Source organism: Phyllostomus discolor, chromosome 4 (genome assembly GCF_004126475.2).
Source record: "Phyllostomus discolor isolate MPI-MPIP mPhyDis1 chromosome 4, mPhyDis1.pri.v3, whole genome shotgun sequence".
Taxonomy (NCBI): Eukaryota; Metazoa; Chordata; class Mammalia; order Chiroptera; family Phyllostomidae; genus Phyllostomus; species Phyllostomus discolor.
Genome location: NC_040906.2, coordinates 3816899 through 3835334, shown reverse-complemented (window position 1 = coordinate 3835334; position 18436 = coordinate 3816899). Strand labels below are relative to the sequence as shown.

The 18436-nt window shown below is 46.3% G+C and overlaps 1 protein-coding gene across 1 annotated transcript in view; it reads right to left on the bottom strand.

Moving 5' to 3' along the window:
- USP40 (ubiquitin specific peptidase 40) overlaps window positions 1-18436 on the bottom strand; it is a 66868-nt gene that overhangs the window by 21483 nt on the left and 26949 nt on the right. The window contains exons 11-20 of the mRNA XM_028509790.2: window positions 17790-18090; window positions 15287-15368; window positions 13684-13855; window positions 12959-13043; window positions 12023-12093; window positions 10911-11227; window positions 8596-8719; window positions 7018-7075; window positions 1857-1910; window positions 1005-1093 (exon numbers count right to left, since the gene is read on the bottom strand). Coding sequence (XP_028365591.1) covers window positions 1005-1093; window positions 1857-1910; window positions 7018-7075; window positions 8596-8719; window positions 10911-11227; window positions 12023-12093; window positions 12959-13043; window positions 13684-13855; window positions 15287-15368; window positions 17790-18090 — 1353 coding nt within the window. The remainder of the gene's footprint in view (window positions 1-1004; window positions 1094-1856; window positions 1911-7017; window positions 7076-8595; window positions 8720-10910; window positions 11228-12022; window positions 12094-12958; window positions 13044-13683; window positions 13856-15286; window positions 15369-17789; window positions 18091-18436) is intronic.

Here is an 18436-nt window from a genome sequence, read left to right as displayed (position 1 = left end):
CAGTAGTCTGGACTACTGCCTAGAAACGTGTCACCTCCTGGAAGAGGCGTCGTCACTGATGTCGTCCCTCCCGCATGCCCCTGTCCCAGACTGGCCACCCCCACAGGGTCTGCAGTCTCTGCACACGTAAGCACCGGCTGCGCCGTCTCTGAGTCACCTGGCTGTGACCGTATTTTCTGCCCAAGGACTTGAATTCCAAGACCTCACAGGAGAGACGTAGGTCTGACCCCTTGTCATGTGGCTCCCGCTCCGCTTTCCACTCAGCGTCCCGCGCCCTGTTCCCCTGCCCTCGGCCGGCCGTGCACCGTGTGCTGGAGGCCGGGAAGGACAGCTGAACGGCTGGGACACTAACGAGGTGGAACCAGAGCCAGGGGATCCCGAGATGAGCCTAGCTTACCCCGAGAATGTAATAGTAAGGACATAAATGTGACTGTAGCGGAGGTTTACTAAGTAGTGAGGGCTTCTGGCGAAGCTTGACCAGGTGGAATTTACACAGGAAATGAATACTGACAAAGACAGCTGCTGTGAGGCTATTATATTCTTGCAGAGTAATTAAGTTCCCAATTAATGTACCGTCTTTCATTAAATGTACACACTGCTGGCTGTACCAACTGCTTTATGTACCATAAAGGAAGCAAGAGAACGGCCAACTACAACCGCCGGACTCCGTGGACGGAGAGGTGCGGCCCGGTCGCACAGAGGCAGATGGGGGGGGGGGGGTATACCTCAGCGTTTCTGAGATACGGTGACGCTGGCAGCCACTCCACTTTAAAGACCCCCCTTACTCACAAAGTCTTCACAGGAAAAGAACCTTGTGAGTATGCTTTGAAGTAACATTCTCTATTCAAACACAGAGAACTAGACGGCTCTGTTCCTCAAGTGGAAGGCACACTGAGGAGCAGGAAACACTTAGGAGGCACACATCGCTGCAGCAGGTAAGGCTCGGGCCAGGGGACGGACCGGCCGGGGGCGGAGGGCTTTGTCGGCAGGCGGCCTCGCGTTACCTGAGAGGAGGTCGGTGCTTTTCCAGGACAGAGCCCCAGGGAGCTCCCCGTCTTCAGTTCCGCTTCCTTCAAAGTGTAACTGTCAGGCACTGTAAGTAATTTTGATAAAATAATGAATGTTATCAATTCCCACCTGTTCGGGTAAAAGTATACTGAATCAGTTTTCCGCTGAAAACCAAGAACGTCAGGAAAGAAAAAGCTGCACTCCATGCAAAAGGACTGCATGTTACCATTATGCTTGATTCCCGACTCCTACACTCTGGAATACACAGTTCTCGTTATCTGAACAAACGTGAAAACGTCAGAGGCAGCTGTGGACACTCTAGAGTCACATTTACAAACATCAGAAAGCTGCCATTTACACAGATTAGAAGCTAGACATTCCGAACTCATCCATGATGGACTAGGTTGTTCCCAGTTCAAAGCTGCTCTGGTAACAACCATCAATAACTAGACTCAATCACGTCCAGTGACAACCGGCGCCCCAGAGGTGGGGACGAAGACTCTGTTCCATCACAGACGCCTCACTGAGGCTGGCAAGTAAAACGCTGACAATAAATCTAGAAAGATGTAACTGGGTCATAACCATGACTGAAATGAGGACCAGCTTGTCAGAAGAAACCACAGCTGTTTCACTTTAGAAAACTGAAAGGCTCGAATTTTTGGTTAAGATATTCTATAATACAAGAGGAAGACACCTGGATGACAATATGTCCTATTAATCAATTCTAAAAGGTAATTTAGGAATATTAGGTACTGGGAGCCAACATTTGAAAATGTTAAAAAAAAAAAAAAAAAAAGCCAGATGGCAGGGGTAAGCGTCAGATTTTGAGGCTTACCAAACAGACTGACCTGGACAAAGGAGCTTCCCGTTTCTGTCAACAGGCCTCAGACAGCTGCTGTCGGCTACAAGTGAAGAGAGGCCGGTTAGCGGTCGGCGCAGCAAGCGAAGAAACGAGCGAGACCCTCTGCTGCGCTGACCAGCAGGAGGCTGCGAGGAGCCGCGAGGGGCCCCCGCAGGTTCCCGGTGCCCAGGAGGGCCGGCCGGGAGGAAGGCCCACGCAACCTGCAAAGCGGGCTTTAACAGCCGCCAGAAAACAGCTGTTTTTCTTGACCTTTAAAAATGTTTGTGAAAACATTTAAAACTGTAATACATGTATAGTGAAATGAAAAAAAACCCCAGTAAAACTAATATTTACACTGTAATTTAAACAACTAATATTTTACACTGGGAACTGGAAATGCGGATGATTAAAATGTTTTACTTCTTTGTAAAAAGTCTACCAAAGCAGTTTAAACAGGGCTCGCTGCCCTACTCGTCTCATCGTGCAGCTCACAGCCAGAGCGAACATCTCCGTCCCCGAACTGTCCCACTCAGATTTCTGCGTTTCCATCAGCTCCCGACATTCTACATGCTGTGCCTCCCACCCCGGGAGTCTCTCCAAGAGCTCCTGTAAGGTGAGCTATTTGCCAGCGTCACTTCTCCTGGGAGAGCTCCATCCCTTTAGTCACAACCTCTGTCCTTACTTCTGTGGCTAAGCTCTCGTTCTACCAGATGTCGTGTGGGTTTACCACTGGGAGGAAAGGAGGCAGGGAGGGGCACACTGCGCTGTCTGTGCGAGAAACTCATGTCAGACACCGCTACTTCCGCAGCGACTGTGCGCCAGGGCTGGCACAGCCGAGCTTGTGTCTGTGTAGTTACTCACTCACTTACATCCAGTGGCAGCTGAAATTTGCGCTGTGTTGCTGGGTAACCAATGGAATATAATAAACCATGATAACGGAAATTCACGCACATTGGAACTATGCAGAGACTGCCTCTGTTTAAAATGATAAGTCATTTTTATGCCCATTGTATCCTATTTTCGAGAATGCAAGGATTCCTGCTTTGTGGGAAGGGTTAGTCCGAACAAAATTCTTACAAAGTAGGCTAGGAAGTGGGGCAGCTGGGAGCAGAGGGGCCTTCTGAGGGGGAAAGAATAGCATGGGTCTTGGAAGTCGTGACTTTGTTAGACCGTGGCAGAATCTGAGATTCCTGAGTTCTCTATCTTATGTTACAGCCCTAAGAAACTAGCATGTGATTCTAATACAAAGTTCTTGACAACGCAATCAGCTGATGAAAGAATTCCCCAGTTAAAGAGAACATTTTAAATACTGTCTCCCTGCATGTCTGTTCCCTTTCCTTCAGAAAGCACAGGGTGTCTCCTAGGTGCCAGGCACTGCCCCAGGAGCTGACCGCACAGAAGTGAGCAAACAGCCGTGGACCTGGCTCTCAGCGCCTCAGCTAAAGGGGAGGTGGGTGTTCATGACACAAACACGGGTGCTTATGGTGTGAGTGTGGTGCAAAAAGCACAGGACATTACAAGAGTAAAGAGAGATTAAGAGAGATTGTGTGGTCAGGGATGGCAGGAGAAGTCACATTTCCGCTGAGACCCGATGGATGACAGGAGTCAGTGGAGGAACGGGGCGCTGCGGTTCAAGGAGAGATGATAGAGCTACGAGCCCTGGGTGGGGGAAGAGAGCCTGTGCACTAGAAACTCAGGGGAGGTGAGCCTGGGGAGCGTGCGGTGCAGGTGCAGAGGAGGGCACTGCGGCGGGGTAGGGGCAGTGGTCGGGGGAAGGCAGCTCGTGTGGCTGGGCTCGGGAGGCAGCCTGCGTGCACTGGAAAAGCAGGACGGGGCTGTGAGCAGAGGGATGGCGGGGCCTGACTCGCACACATTTAAGATCGCCTGCCACAAGAACCGTTTGGAGGGGAGGCCTGTACACGGGAACACAAACTATTCATTTTAATGCACCATATACTTTTAATCAACTTTTCTGAGGTATAATTTACTTACAATAAAACATACCCATTTTAACTGTACAGTGCAGTGTTTGGTATAAACACTGGGCAACCACCAAAAATCAAGATATACTAGCATCTCCCCACCAGTCCCCTCGTGGCTCTCTGTGGTTGGTCGACCCTCCACCCCGATTCGGATTTGCCTCTGCAACTAGAGCTCAGGCGTGCTGTTTAAAATGTCATGCAGGTGGAACAGTAAGAGTGTGCTCTGTAGTGTCGGGCTTCTTTTGCTTGGCATGAGGTCTCCGAGTCACCCACGTTTTGCAGGTGGTGGTAGTTCAGTGCCCTTATTGATCAGTAGTATCCCACTGCACGGATACACCACAGTTTGGTCATTCATTCACCTTCTCGTGGACATTGGGACTGATTCCCGTTTCTGGTCATACACAAGCAGTGCACACTGTGTGCAAGGATATATGTTTTAATTTTTCTTGGGTAGAGATCTAGGAGAACTGGTGAGTGAACATTTAAATTAATAGAAACAGGCTGACTCCACCACAGTGACCAGCGTTCCCACTCCGCGCAGCCACGCGTGAGCGTGGCAGTCGCGCCCCGTCTCCACTGCCCCTTGGCGCCGTCGGTATTGCAGCTGTCAGCCACGCGTGCAGTGTGGAGCAGGCGCCATTATGGTTTTGGTTTGCTGGCTAATGGTAACCCACCATCTTTTCCTGCACACTGGTCACTTACAGGCTGGTCTTCTTTTTATATAACCTGGTGCAAATCTATTGTCGAATATTTTTTACAATTTTTTCCTCCCAGTCTGTGGTTTGCCTTTTCAAATGCCTTTTGAAGAACAGATGTTCTAAATTTTGAGGTAGTCCAATTTATTAGTTTTGTCTTTCATGGTTTGTACTGTTTGAGTCTTGTCTAAAAAAGTCTTTTCCTGCTCTGGCTGGTGTGGCTCAGTGGACTGAGTGCCAGCCTGCAAACCAAAGGGTTGCTGGTTCAATTCCCAGTCAGGGCACTTGCCTGGGATGCAGGCCAGGTACCTGGTGTGGGGTATGCAAGAGGCAACCACATATTGAGGTTTGTCTCCCTCTCTCCTCCCTCCCTTCTCCTCTGTCTAAAAATAAATAAAATCTTTAAAAACGAATTTTTTCCTTCTGGTAAAAGTAACAGATTTTTCTCATGTTTTCTCCCAGAAATTTTGGTTTTAGGTTTTAACATTTAGGCCTAGGATCCATTTTAAATCAGTTTTTTCTGTGATGTAAGGCAAAGCTGGAGATTCATTTTTGCATCTATGGGTATCTAATTGGTCCAGCACTTATGATGAAAATATACTCTTTCATGGAAATACTTTGGTGCTTTTGTTGAAAGTAAACTGACTACATACGTGTGCACGTATTTTTGGATTCTTAATGTCGTTCTGCTGTAATATATTTCAGGCTTCAAACATGAGCTATGATCCCTGCTGCACACTCTTCCTACGAGAGCCCGCCCGAAACCTAAAAACTGTTCTCCGTTTGCTGGCTGGACAGGAGCAGGCTGCAGGCTGCGCCTGCCGCCACTGCCGTGTGTCCACTCTGATGCCAGCACACCCTGTCCTGACCACGACAGCTTTGGGGCAAGTCTTGACATCAGACAGCGCACCTCTCCCAGCTTTATTTTTCTTCCCCAAACCGGGCTGAATGCCGAGGTTCTTGGGATTTGCACATAAACAACCAGCCTGTCAGTTTCTCTCTTGCACACTCACGCGTGCTATCTCTCTCTCTCTCACACACATATGCGTGCACACACACACACACTGCTAGGGTTCTGAGTGAGACTGCAGTGAATCTACAAATTAATTTGGAGAGAATTAGCCTCTTAACGAGACTGTGTCTTCTGACCCAGGAATATGGTGCATTGCTCCACTTACTCAGGTCTTCTCAGTTCTCACAGCAGTGTTTTCCAGTGTTCAGGGTACAGGTCTTGCACACATTTTGTTAAATTTATCCCCAAGTATTTCATGGTATCTTATTCTGAGTGTTTTCTTAATTTCTAGTAGATAAACATACAATGGATTTTTGCATATTGATTTGAGTTCTGTTAAACTCATTTATGTTTCCAGCGACTTTTAACCAGACTCCTTAGGACACACAGACAGACCGCAAGCACGTCAGCAGCGCTCACCGTCGCTGCACGAGGAAAATGCGTTAAACCTACCATGGTACCAGCTCCCCTTCGCTACAATGGCCACAGTAAAAGATGCAATTACAGCTATTGCCAAGGACGGGGACCAACTATAACCCTGATACATTGTTAGTTCAGCTGCTTTGGAAAATAGCAGGCAGTTTCTTATTGAGCTAAACATAAATGTGCCATTTGACCCAGCAATTCCAATCCTGTATCTCTACCCAAGAGAACGAAAACACATGTCCACACAAAGACAATGTTTACAGCACGCTATTCATAAAAGTCAAAAAGTGAATGACTCAATCAGCTGGTGAATGAATAAACGAAATGTGATACATTTATACAATGGAATAGTAGTCAGCATAATAGAAAAGAAGAAATTACTGGTACACGCTATCATGACGGACGAACCCCCAAATGAAATGTTAAGTGAAAGAAGCCAGACACGAAAGACAACACAGTGTATGGTTCCATGTGCATGAAACTCGCAGAAAAGCAAATCCAGACAGAAAGTAGAGGAGAGGTCACTGGGGGCTCAGAATGCAAATATGAATGAGAGACGGTTTTGGAGTGATGGAAATGCTCTAAAACTCAATTACTGTGAGGGCTGTACAATTCTTTAATTAACTAATAATCACTGAACTATACCTTCAGACGGGTATTCAATGGCATGTAAATTATACCTCAACATGATTATTAAGGAAAACCCAGTGCCGAGTGAACAGTGAATGCTCTATGCAGTGACAGGTCATGTGAATGTGCAAATACAACATACGCATAAACACATGCGTATGGGAGCACAGTAAGTACAACACGGTGTGCATACACAGACCAGACACACCCCCAAACCAGACACACTGGCTGTGTCTGGGGATGGGGGGGACTCTGCAATGTCTCCCACAAAAACAAGCGTATGGCAAAACGTTAACATCTGTCCATTTTGGGTGGTAGGTCATGAGTTTTCCCTAAATTATTTTTTGTACTGTCCCATAATTTTTCAATTAAAAATCAAAACTAAATTGAACCAAAAAGCCAAAAGCAAACATAAATGATTACCTAGTTCCTTCATTAATTTTAATTCCTTTATGGCTTTAATTCGAATATCAAACACCACCTAAAATAGAGAAATAAACTAATGACTGTGTATAAGTTGAAACGATGGGAGGAGAAGAAAATGGAGATTGTCAGTGTGTGCATATGCAGATTGAGCTATTAATTACCTAACATTTGGTAGTTTTGCCTACTTGAAAAAAATGTTTTTCCATTACTGAAATTCATTTCCTCTTTTCTAACAAAGTCAAAATTAAAACTTAGACCTTAATAGTTAAGTTTTTACCAAAATGACGTTAATTGGGACAGAAAGGACTCCTACAGAAAACCAAAGAAACAATTCTAGGTAGAAAAAACAAAAATTGGCAACCACTAACCTTTCTGATGAGAGAAAACAAAAGAAATTTCAGGTAATCACACTTCTCTATGTTAAAAATAATGAATTCAGTGCCAATAAGTAATATAAAAATGTACAATACTAATCCAAGGGCACTATTTCAATTACTTTATTTTAAAACTTTTCTTTTTTGTTTAGGCTAACTGCCTCTAGGGCATAAAATTGCAGAGGTTTAGGGGCAGAAGTGAAGTCAGAGGACCACTCTGCCCTCCCACCGGCGCCCATGCTGTGCTGAAAAGGATGGGGGACTTCCCCCACGTCTCCCACGCAGGGTCAGGGGGTGGGTCTCCCGAGCTTTAGCACATCGGTCTTACACCGTCCCCCCTACTGTACCAACAAATATCAACGCGCCTTAAGAAATTACAACACTCCCTTTGGCTCTGTCCTTGTGTCCTTTATGCATGTTCCTAACAACCCTTCCCCTTGTGACCCTGTAGGATCGAGGGTAGGAGGTGGGGTTGGCTGGGGTGGGAGGCAGTAGTGGGGGGGAAATGGAGACAATTATACTTGAACAACAATAAAATAAATAAATAACAAAAAATTACAATATTCATAAAGAAATCATTCTAATGTTTCTTTTAATGTTATAGAAGAAACTGAATGAATTGAGACTACATAATATAAAATGATGTTTTCTAAAATAATGTCTAAGGAAACCAGCATCACAGTCTTCAAAGGGAAGAGTGAGGGAAGGAACCCCTTTTTAAGAGAAGCTGGCTTTATATACAGCACAGGGTATAATGTAGAGCAATTTCAGTTAAACTTAAAAAACAAAAACAAAACAACACAAAAACAAAACATAAATAACTTCTTTAAAAAATAACAAAAACCCCCATGAAAACAGCATTTTATATTGATGTATTTTGATAAGTATAAATATGTATTTGTATTTTGGTATAGCATTATGTATTTGACAACGAAGCTAAAGGATCCATGTGCTAATTAAACAGCTGACTCCCACATCCTATTCTAGGCTCTGGAGGGAAGACAGGAACATTTTCTTGAGACATGTTAAGGATATGTTGAGATAGGTAAACATACAATCATCAAACATTAAAAATAAAAAGTTCATTTCTTAAGATTTAGAAATCTATTGAGACTTTCCCGAAAGAGTACAGTATTGGCTTCCAAGTACAATTCTGTCAACTCAAACACTGTCAACTGAACTTTCATTGTTATCTACTCACTGTGTTAACAGTTGCTGGTATTGTAATTTGCTCCTCTTCCAATTCTGACTGACAGAAATTTTTAACTTGGACCCAGTCGACCTCATTTACACTAGTGATCCACTTCCCTTGTTTGGTCAACAAACTGTAGGTAAAGAAATGTTAAAAAAAAATGTGTCTTGTAAAAGGCAGAAAACTGTACTTGAACAACAATTAAAATAAAAAATTTTTAAAAAATGTGTCTTTACACAGCACTTTTGTGAATGAGGAAGGATCAGAAAAGCAGTGTTTTTCCTGAGGCACCACTTCTAAAATTCTGCACGTGCCCCTTAATGTGGCTGATTAAAGGTGACCACCTTCTGCTGAGCTAGGGTTAGGCAGCACACCACCGAGTCCATATATTCAGGACTCAAACATTCTTTGACTTAGAGGAATAATTTGCTGCCACACTTCAAGGAGAGCTGCTGTAAGGGAACCACCGGCGGCTGACTCCCGCCTGCAGACCGCAGTCACAGGGGCTGGGTGAGAGCAGCCGTGCCCGGAGCCACCACGGACGGGGTCACGAGTTCAACAGCAGGACAGCCACGTCCAGACCGACACGGCACCCACGTGCCACAGCCGAGGGGTATCATTCATACCACACGCTGCGCGTCTGCATTTCATTACACAGGGCTATTGCACGTGCAGATGGCAGTCGAGGGTCGGGCTCAACCGAGCTTTCCCTAGTGGTGGTAACAAAGGATCTTGAGGAAGGAGTGCTGTGTTTCTGGGGACACAGAGGCTCTGAATGGACTAGCAGGAGTCCTCTTTGGGAGACAGTGTCGGAGCCCCGAAACACAGTTCTACCCTCCATGTCAAGTACTCCTGCCCGGGACTCCACTGAAGTTCACAACCCTAGACCCAGCAAAGCTTTAACCACCAAGATGCTCTCTGAAGACAGCCTTACAGTGGTAAAAAGCTGGATGACAGACCACCAATTTACACCATACACCAGAATAAACTCAACATGGATAAAAGACTTAAATGGAAGTCGTGACATCATAAAAGTCCTAGAGGAAAACATAGGCAGGAAAATTTCAGATATCCCATGTAGCAATAATTTTGCCAATATATCTCCTAGAGCAAGGGATATAAAGGAAAAAAAACAAATGGGACTACATCAAACTAAAAAGCTTCTGCATGGCTAAAAAAACCATCATCACGGTGAAAAGGGAACCGACTGTACAGGAGACCATATTTGCCAATGATACATCGGACAAGGTTTTGACTTGCAAAATATACAAAAAACTCATACAACTCAATACCAGGAAGACAAACAATCCAATTAAAAATTAGGCATAGGAGGCCCTGGCTGGCGTAGCTCAGTGGATTGAGTGTGGGCAGCGAACCAAAGCACTGCAGGTTCGATTCCCAGTCAGGGCACATGCCTGGGTTGCAGGCCATGACCCCCAGCAACCACATATTGATGTTTCTCTCTCTCTCTTTTTTCTACAGATTACACTTTTAAACTAAATACGCATGGTGGGGAAATAAGCACCTGGAAAACACCTCTTTGAAGGAATAACGGTGATAACTGTGATACAAAACGAACACGGTTCACAGATGCTCTGCCCCTCTGCGTCACGGCCACGTGAAGAATGACGCGGGGACCCTGCAACCTGACAGCATCCACAGCACCGAGAAGCTAGGGGACCGGCTCTCGTCCGTAACCTGCAGCCTCCAGTACACGGGAGTTTGGGGGAGCGATACGGTGTGTGGCGTGATGACCACAGCACCGACGCCGCACACTGCCGAGGCACGGGCACAAACACAGAGAGAGGCAGTATTTCTGGGTTCCGAAAGTGACTTCGGGAGTCAAAGGCACAGCCCCATGTCACCGCCCTGTGTGGGCAGCTGGGAGGGTTTCAGGAGCCGACCTAAAAGGGACCATGATGAAAACGGAACTGCCTGTGGCGCTCTTGTGACATGACAGCCAGATAAACTTAGCTATGACCTTAATGCCACCCTCATAAAAAATGTGAGGGCGCTTCTTTGTGGGAATGGGTCTTCGGTTTCCCAGTGAGCACGAATCAGAATTCCTCAGACAGGGTTCTGCTTATAGTCAACTAGTCTAGGCTGCATCTTGTCCACCCCTGCCTATCACATTGACAAAAAAAATCCTACTACAGTATTTCTCTCCAACTTGCCTAACCTAGAACATTCTTCCTTACAATACACAGGACACGACGTCTAGAGTTAAAAGAAACATTTAACTCTCATTAAAATAAAGGTTTAGAGTTCTAAGAGAGAGTACTCTAATGTAAATAACTTAAAAAATTCTCTTTTCAGCGAGTTACCTGTTATTCTCATTACTGGAATCCTGAATCAAAATGGAGCTTCCGTTCCCCAGGCCCTGTTCTCGGAACGTCTTCGCCAGGTCCTCCTTGGGAATGGCGGCCCAGCGCTCGTCGCCCGCAGACCCAGGCTCGTGGACGAGGACGACGCCGGCTGGGACCGCCAAGGCTGTGAACACGCTGCCCACTTCCGCGTTAGCTGGAAAGACCCGCGGGGACTCCGTCAGCCGAGGACACCCTTCGCTGCTTGTTGCCAGGCGCAGGACGTTTAAGAGCAGAGGTTCACAGTCACTGCCAGTTGGAATCTGGACTCCACCAACCTACAAAAACACCAAGACCATCATCAGTACAGCTCACACTTGCCAAACAAAGTCAACGTAGTAACGTGGGGTAAGAGACTACTCTTGCAGGGTGGCTCTCGTTTTCCCTTCTTAAACACGCTCCGTTGGTTATACTATCGCAGCTGCCGGGCTTCCACGCGGCTCCGTCTCCGGGCGATTCTGGGACGTGGCTGCCCGGACCCCGGGCGTCGTTTCTCCCGTGGCTGTGCGAGCAGGCCGCCCGTGTCTGCCCACGCCTCCGTCCTGACCCTGACCGGCCGTCTCCTTCCGTTCTTTTCAAGTGAAACAAAGTTTTCACAGTGTCTTTTAAGCGTCAGGAAGTCAACTTCAGACTTTTCTTTGGAAACTTTCTCTCAGCCGTGTTTTCAGGAGAGCAGTCTGGAGCAGGGACGGAAGGGTGTCCCGGGAAACACGCGAGACAGACCAGGGACGGACCGGGGACGCGCCCCTCTCCTGACTCAGAACACCCACTCTCCTCCTACGTGCGAGCCGCCCCACCGCCTCGCTCCGCACAGCTCGGCGCCCCCACAGGGCGCTGCGCCAGGGCCGGCACACCGCAGAGCCTCGTCCTTGTGCCCGGCTCCCGACACACCGGCCGGCACAGCGCAGGCGCTCAACAATGTCTCGCTCGCACAGGGGTGCCTCCGACCGTGCCTAAAACTGCCTGCCTGTTTCCGCAGCGGTCTGATACCCTTCACGTGTGCTGAACAACGTCTCATCGTAATGACTTAAAGCACCCCAAACTACCCCGGGCATCTCTGCACCACGTCTCACCTCCACTCCGTCCCACACAAAGACGTCTTCCTCGTCGGCGACGTCCAGCTCGCACAGAGTCAGGCCGTCTCCTGGGGAGGAGAGAGCAGGTCTCGGTGAGGCCGCGCGCCAGGGCGTCACAAACCCCACTGAAGACAGAGCTGGGGCACTTCAGTATTTGTTTGAAAAAGCATCCCCTTTAAGAAAAATTAAGGACAAGGCAGTAACTGTTTATTATACTGACATTATTTTAATCTTCATTCCTTCCATCACACACGTTAGTTTTTTCTTTAATTTCTGCAAGCATTTCCCCATGTTGCTACACAAGCTTTGCGAGCATGATAACAGGAAAAAAGAGTCCACTACCAAGGCCAACCGTACCTGACACTGAATGGGGAGTAAGGCTTAGGCACCAAATGGTCTCAGCCCCACCACAAGTGAGCTGCTGTGTAACAATCAGACGGATAACTTACATAGAACGCTCATCCCAGTACCTGGCACAGTGAAGTCCAAACTAGGCGTTACCACTGTGACTGCCATTCTTACTGTCTTGTTGATATTTAAGGAGTAAATACCTTTAAGCTCTCGAAGTACATTTGTTTAGCTATAGGAGTACATTTGTTTGTGAAGCTAAGAGTTGGGTGAAAAAATCACACTATATAAGTAAGGTTTAAATGGCCTCAAATCATTTTGCTCAAAAATTTGTGGCAATATAAAACAAATTTCAAAGCCTTTTAGAAAATTAATTTGGTAGACAGGCAGACTTAATTTGAGAAAATATATAATATTTCCATGTTAGCAAAATTTCCCATGTTACATAAATTGCCACCTTATAAATTGGGTAAGTTACATAGTTAAGAAAGCAGTAGCTACGGGAAAGACTGGCCAAGAGCAGAAAATCACGGATGAGCCCCACGAAAATACAAATAAGTAGAAGGAGTTGCTGTGTCATCTTACCGTCTAGTGTCTGGTAAACGTGAAGGCCTGCTGGCAGGAGCTTTGCCACGCTGAGAACCATGTCTCCTTCCCAAGACTCTAGCAGCTACGGAATATTTACAGAAGGAAAGAGAGCAAGGGAAAGCAACATATATACCACACTTCCAGGTTAAATGGGACAGGCAGCGTTCAGTTTACATGTGTGGAGGGAACAGAGAGCGAATGAACGAGGGTTCCCAGCCCCGCCCGACGACAAGGACTGGAGAGCCTGGGCGTGGACAGAGAGCGCTCGGCCCCTCTGCCCGACTCTGCGTGACTAACAGGGAGGCGCTTTCGTCGGAGGCACACCGCCCAGCATGCCAGCCCAGGAATCTGCCCGAGAGAGCACAGACGATCTGTCCCATCAGTGCCGCTGGGGACGAAGCAGCACGGCTCCACCACACACTAACACCCAGTCTGTCCCTGAAAGAAACGTTTCCCACTGACAAAGCGTCACAGACTGCCTGGGGCGTGTGTTAGGCTTCTAGATCCAAGACTCCGGAGACTGTGGGAACCGCGCCAAAATGAGGGCCCCACACAGACGATCCCTGGCGAACATCTGGGCCATCCCTCTCTGAAACTGGCAGAGGTAGGGTTCTCCTAAGAAGCTTTGAAACATAAACAGTTCTATCTTAGGCAGGGTTTTTGAAAAGAAGAACCCAGCTTGAGATGGACCTTAATGTCTAAATTAAGTGCGGCCGAATTACCTGAAATATGGACTGCCGCAGGTCTCCTAAAGTCTTCCTTTGATCAAAGGTTAAATCCCACACGCTTTCTGTTTCAGAGACCACGGGGTGCAGGGCCCCATTGAAGAAGTGGTAGTGAGGGCCCAGGTGGAGATGCAATTCGATATTGTTGTTTGTAGAATCATATTCTGCCCTTCAAAGAGGCATAAAAAATATATAAATGCTATGTTTTTATAACAAACATGGTTTCATCTCAAACCACAAGTACTTGATTTGCAACATAAGTAAGTTCTCCATTCCACCTAAGTAAGTGTCATTAGCACCATTTTCTTCCACGCGCCAAAGTGCCTCATTTCAGGGTCTCAACGATGGCACGACTGCAGCTCCGCCGCCGTGAAAGGCGAGGGCAGCAAGTTTTAACGGACACTGTGTGATGCTGCTCTGAACGCCGCACCCGCAATCCCCAGTCCTGAGACTGCAGTTGTGAACAAAATGCCGGAGGCCTGCTTCTCGTAACTGCGAGAGTGTCAGGTCTACCAGCTCCTAACTCGTCCTTACTTCCTGAGAGATCCACACCGTCCCCTGAGACACCTGAAGTCGACCTCGTGGTCCTCCTGAGCCTCCTCTCTCCAGGGCCCTGGGCCTCCGCAGCAGCCTCGCGGCACGCTGCTGCACACTCCAGCCCGCAGTCGGGCCGATGGCGAGCTGGGTGAGGCGGCCACCGTTCGGGCCCCTCTGACGCAGTCTATGAGTGTGGTCAAAGACAGCACTAGCTTTTTTGACGACCACATGACTAAAGTCTCTTAGGGTTTTTTTTTTTTTTTAAATACCAACTGCTAAGCCACACTATTCATACAGGCTCTTTTTCACGCTTAAGATATTCTACTCTTCCAGGTTTTTGTATTTTTAGTGTCTTGACTTTTGTCAACATTTCCTTTAACCCTGGTTTGCCACTCAATCTGCCTGCCACCTCCCCAGCTTCAAGTCAGTGACAAGCGCTGAGCACGCCCCTGCTGCACAGCCAGCCTCCTGGGCCCACGGGCAGGCCACGGGACACCCAGTTATCCAACCCAGTGCCCCCCCTCGATGGTCGGAGAGCGGAGAAAGAGCCGGTTCTTCCGGGCCCAAGGCTAGACCTCGAGGGAGAACGCTGAGATAACCAAGCGCTCACAGAGCACCCCTCTATGACCCACTGCAGGCGCGCACTGAGACCGCCCCGTTTCCTTCCCTGCCCGCCTCTCCTGTCCCCACATGCCAGCTCCCCACAGGAGCTGAAACACGAGGGGTGATGTTCAGAGCGGGCTCTCTCTGCACCAGGGGAGAAACCGACAGGCCAGGATACCTTTCGTTTTGCTCCACTACGTGCTCACAGATTTCTCTAGTCTTCTTCAGCTTCGGTTCTACTCAGCCATGGCCATGTGTGTCACTATTTCCTTCCCTCTCAGATAGGATAATTTCAAAGTAAAAGACACTCACACTATACAAATTTAGCGGCTAAACAGACACTGCATTACCTAGGTTGGCTTGTTTCCTTTTTAATGTTCACTGTTGGATACCTAAGACCTAAATCAGATCCTCTCTCTCCAGAGAAACCACTCAGTCTCTCAAAGGCAGTTAAAGGTACCTTCTTGCCTGAAGCTCCGTGTTGGCCGCATCCATCTCATCCAGTAAATGACGCGGAACCTTGTGTCGGGGATTAGCGCGAGCTGTGAACAGAATCCTGCGTCACCTTGTGCGAGCTGCACGAAGTCTGGCTGCCGCAGGGGCAGCGGGGAGAACTGAAAAGGACTGTGCCGGGAGCTGCAGACGCCCCGGCCGGCCGTGCGAACACCCTGTTCTCCGGCTCTCCGTTTCCCACGCAGAAAACGAAGGCATGAGAACACATGGAAGGTGAACAGTTCTTCAAGCCAAGCTAGAACTCCACTTCTTCAGCTCTCTTTAAATATACTTTTGAAAAAGAACACCAACTGTTTTCTCTTCCTAATAACAACTGCAACAATTTGTCCCTGTAAAAATTCTAAAAACTGTCTTAAAAAGTGTAACAGAAATTGGTATTATCTATAATCCCACGCTCAAGAGATACTGCTAAAATTTGGTATACAAACCCCGATCTTTTTTCTAGGCTATACCATGTGTCTTGTACACACACACACACTCTCTTATTTAAAGCAACGAAATTTGTTTCAAAATGGAATTGTATTCAATAAATTTGTAACTTGCTTTTTCATTGCATATATTGCCGAGTATTTTTCCAAAGCTTTAAATGACTGCACAGTAGTCCATTCTTTAAACAGTACGATCAGTCAAGCAGTCTTTTTCTGTTAGACATTTAGGTGACATCCTTTAGCCATTATTATAAAATAATGGGGGTAACAAGCATTTTTGAACATAACTATTTATATACAGCTCTGAATACTTCAAGAAACATTTGTGGCAGTAGCATTAAGTTAATGGTTTTACACACACACCCCAAATGGGCTGTGTGGCTTTATAAGCCTACCAGCTGTGGAGGAGGAGCCGGCTGCTGAGCACCAGATTCTTAGAAATATCTGACTTGGTAGGAAAAGTGTCATCTCAGTGCTGTTTTGATTCACATTTTTGATTATGGGCTAGGAGGAGACTTTTTGTATTTTACTGGTTGTTCCTCCTTTCGTTTCCTGTGTATTGCTTATTTATATCCTTTTCCCAATTTACTACTGAGGACAATACATATAAGAGCATTCTACAGATAGGGGAATTACAATTGTCATATATTTTGCTGTTTTCCACTAGCTTATCATTTGTTTCTTAATATTGCTTAAGGTTTATATCATTTTTTCTTATTTTTTTCTTTGTTTGCTTTTAAGCTTAGAAAGATCTTCTCTATCTTAAGAGCAGAAAAATATTTATATATTTTCAGGGTTTTTTACATAAACATTAAAGGGCTGCAATTTCATTCAAGTGAGTAGTAGAGTTTTAAATAGTAATTAGTATGGTTACAGCTTCATAAGCGTGTTTCTCCTGAGGGAGCAATCCCCCTCAGCAGCCCCTTCTTCAGTTCCCACCAGTTTACCTCCCTCTGTCAAGTTCAGAGTCACTGTCAGGTTCCACTCCTTCATCCCCCTCAAAGAGTCCATCAGAACCTTGGCTGGACCTTTATTCAATTCTCAAGCTAATCAGAAAACTGTCATTTAGTATATATTTCAATTATGCACACACTAAAATTCAATTTAGTGAAAAAGACAATAGTCCATCTGAAAATGTTCTTTCCATTAACATACAGTTTTATAACTGTGAATTCTGCCCCACAATATATTTATCAGGACCATTACTGTATCTTTCCCCCTCAGGAAAATACAAAGCCCTTCCTGGTTAACAGAATAGTTACGCAGCCGTTTCAGATCCAGAAAGTTGATCTCCGTCAATGGACATGCAGTGTTGACTGCTTTATCCTCATTCTTTATAAAAAGGATCACTCTTCCTGTTCTCTAACAACAGCATCTGCATCTCTAACCACAGATCTGTCTCAGTCTAGCGGGCTTGCCTCGTTAGGAGTTCCTCGCTTTGAGTGGACTTGGGAAGTGGTCGGAGTCTGCTGACCGACTCACGACAGCGGCCTCAGTTAAATGGGTGTCAGTGTCGGTCCCGGTGTTTGACTTCCTTAGTACAGCTCTCTGAGAAGGTGCGACAAAGAGTGTTTCAAAGATACTCCAAATTACCCATGGAGGCAGAGGAAACAGAAAAGAAAATAAAAGGGACAAAAGGAAAATAAGAGCGAGGCGGCTCACAACTCACCGGGAACACATGCCCGAATGGCAGGCCCAGCCTGAGGGTGGGCGACCACCCTCGGTCTGCCCGCACAGTGAGACCCACTGGCCCACAGCATGTGAGCCCAGAAAATCCAACTTCCAAAATCTGACTATGCCTCATATTATTAGAGGAAAAAAATCTAGAAATATGTGATCTTAAAAAATGACAGATTGTTGGATTTCTTTTGGTACCATACATTCTTACTGTTAAGTATAAAAATGTTTTTAAATGTCCCAAGAGTAAACCTCCTTTTGAAAGGGTAACAGTGCAAATATTATTTAATATTTATCTTCTAAAGTCATCCACTTACACGAACAGGAACGTTTTTCTCTCCATACCTTCAGCAGGTCTCTGCAGCTGGGACTTCCGATAAAACAGCATGTAGGCACTCTCCTTGCCCTGAAACTGCTGTTTGATATCCTTTTCCTCGATGGGCTGGACCTTGGAATCATTTATATCAAACCAGTGCGGACAAGAGGCTCTACCATTTAACCCTGCGGAGTCTGAGGCGAGTGTCTGGAAAGTGGGCTGGTCCTTTCTTTGGGGGTCTGGCTCCACCTCCAGGGAACAGTTCTTTAACAGACCAACTGTGTTCTCATCTGAACTGAGCAGGAACACCTGAGAATGGAGCTGTAAGAACTAGAGACAAAAAACAAACACTAGGTCAACAAAAAGATTTTTAAACATTAGAAATGATTAAAAAATCTCTTCGTCTTCCTTCCTGGTATCAGATATTTTAGCTTTACCTTTATTTTTGGCCTGGCCAGCTAGGAGGGAAAAAAGCCATTTGGGCCATAATACAACATTTAATAAAAATCAGTGAGTTCTCTGTGAAATGGTTTAATAGTTATACCAAGCAAATTACGCCACAATCTAAAAAATATTGTCATTACACCCTAATAACAGTCTTACGAAGTATTTACAGAAACAGATTAGGTAGGACAAAGTTTTGAAAAATTTAAAGCAATCTAAACAAAGCACAAAA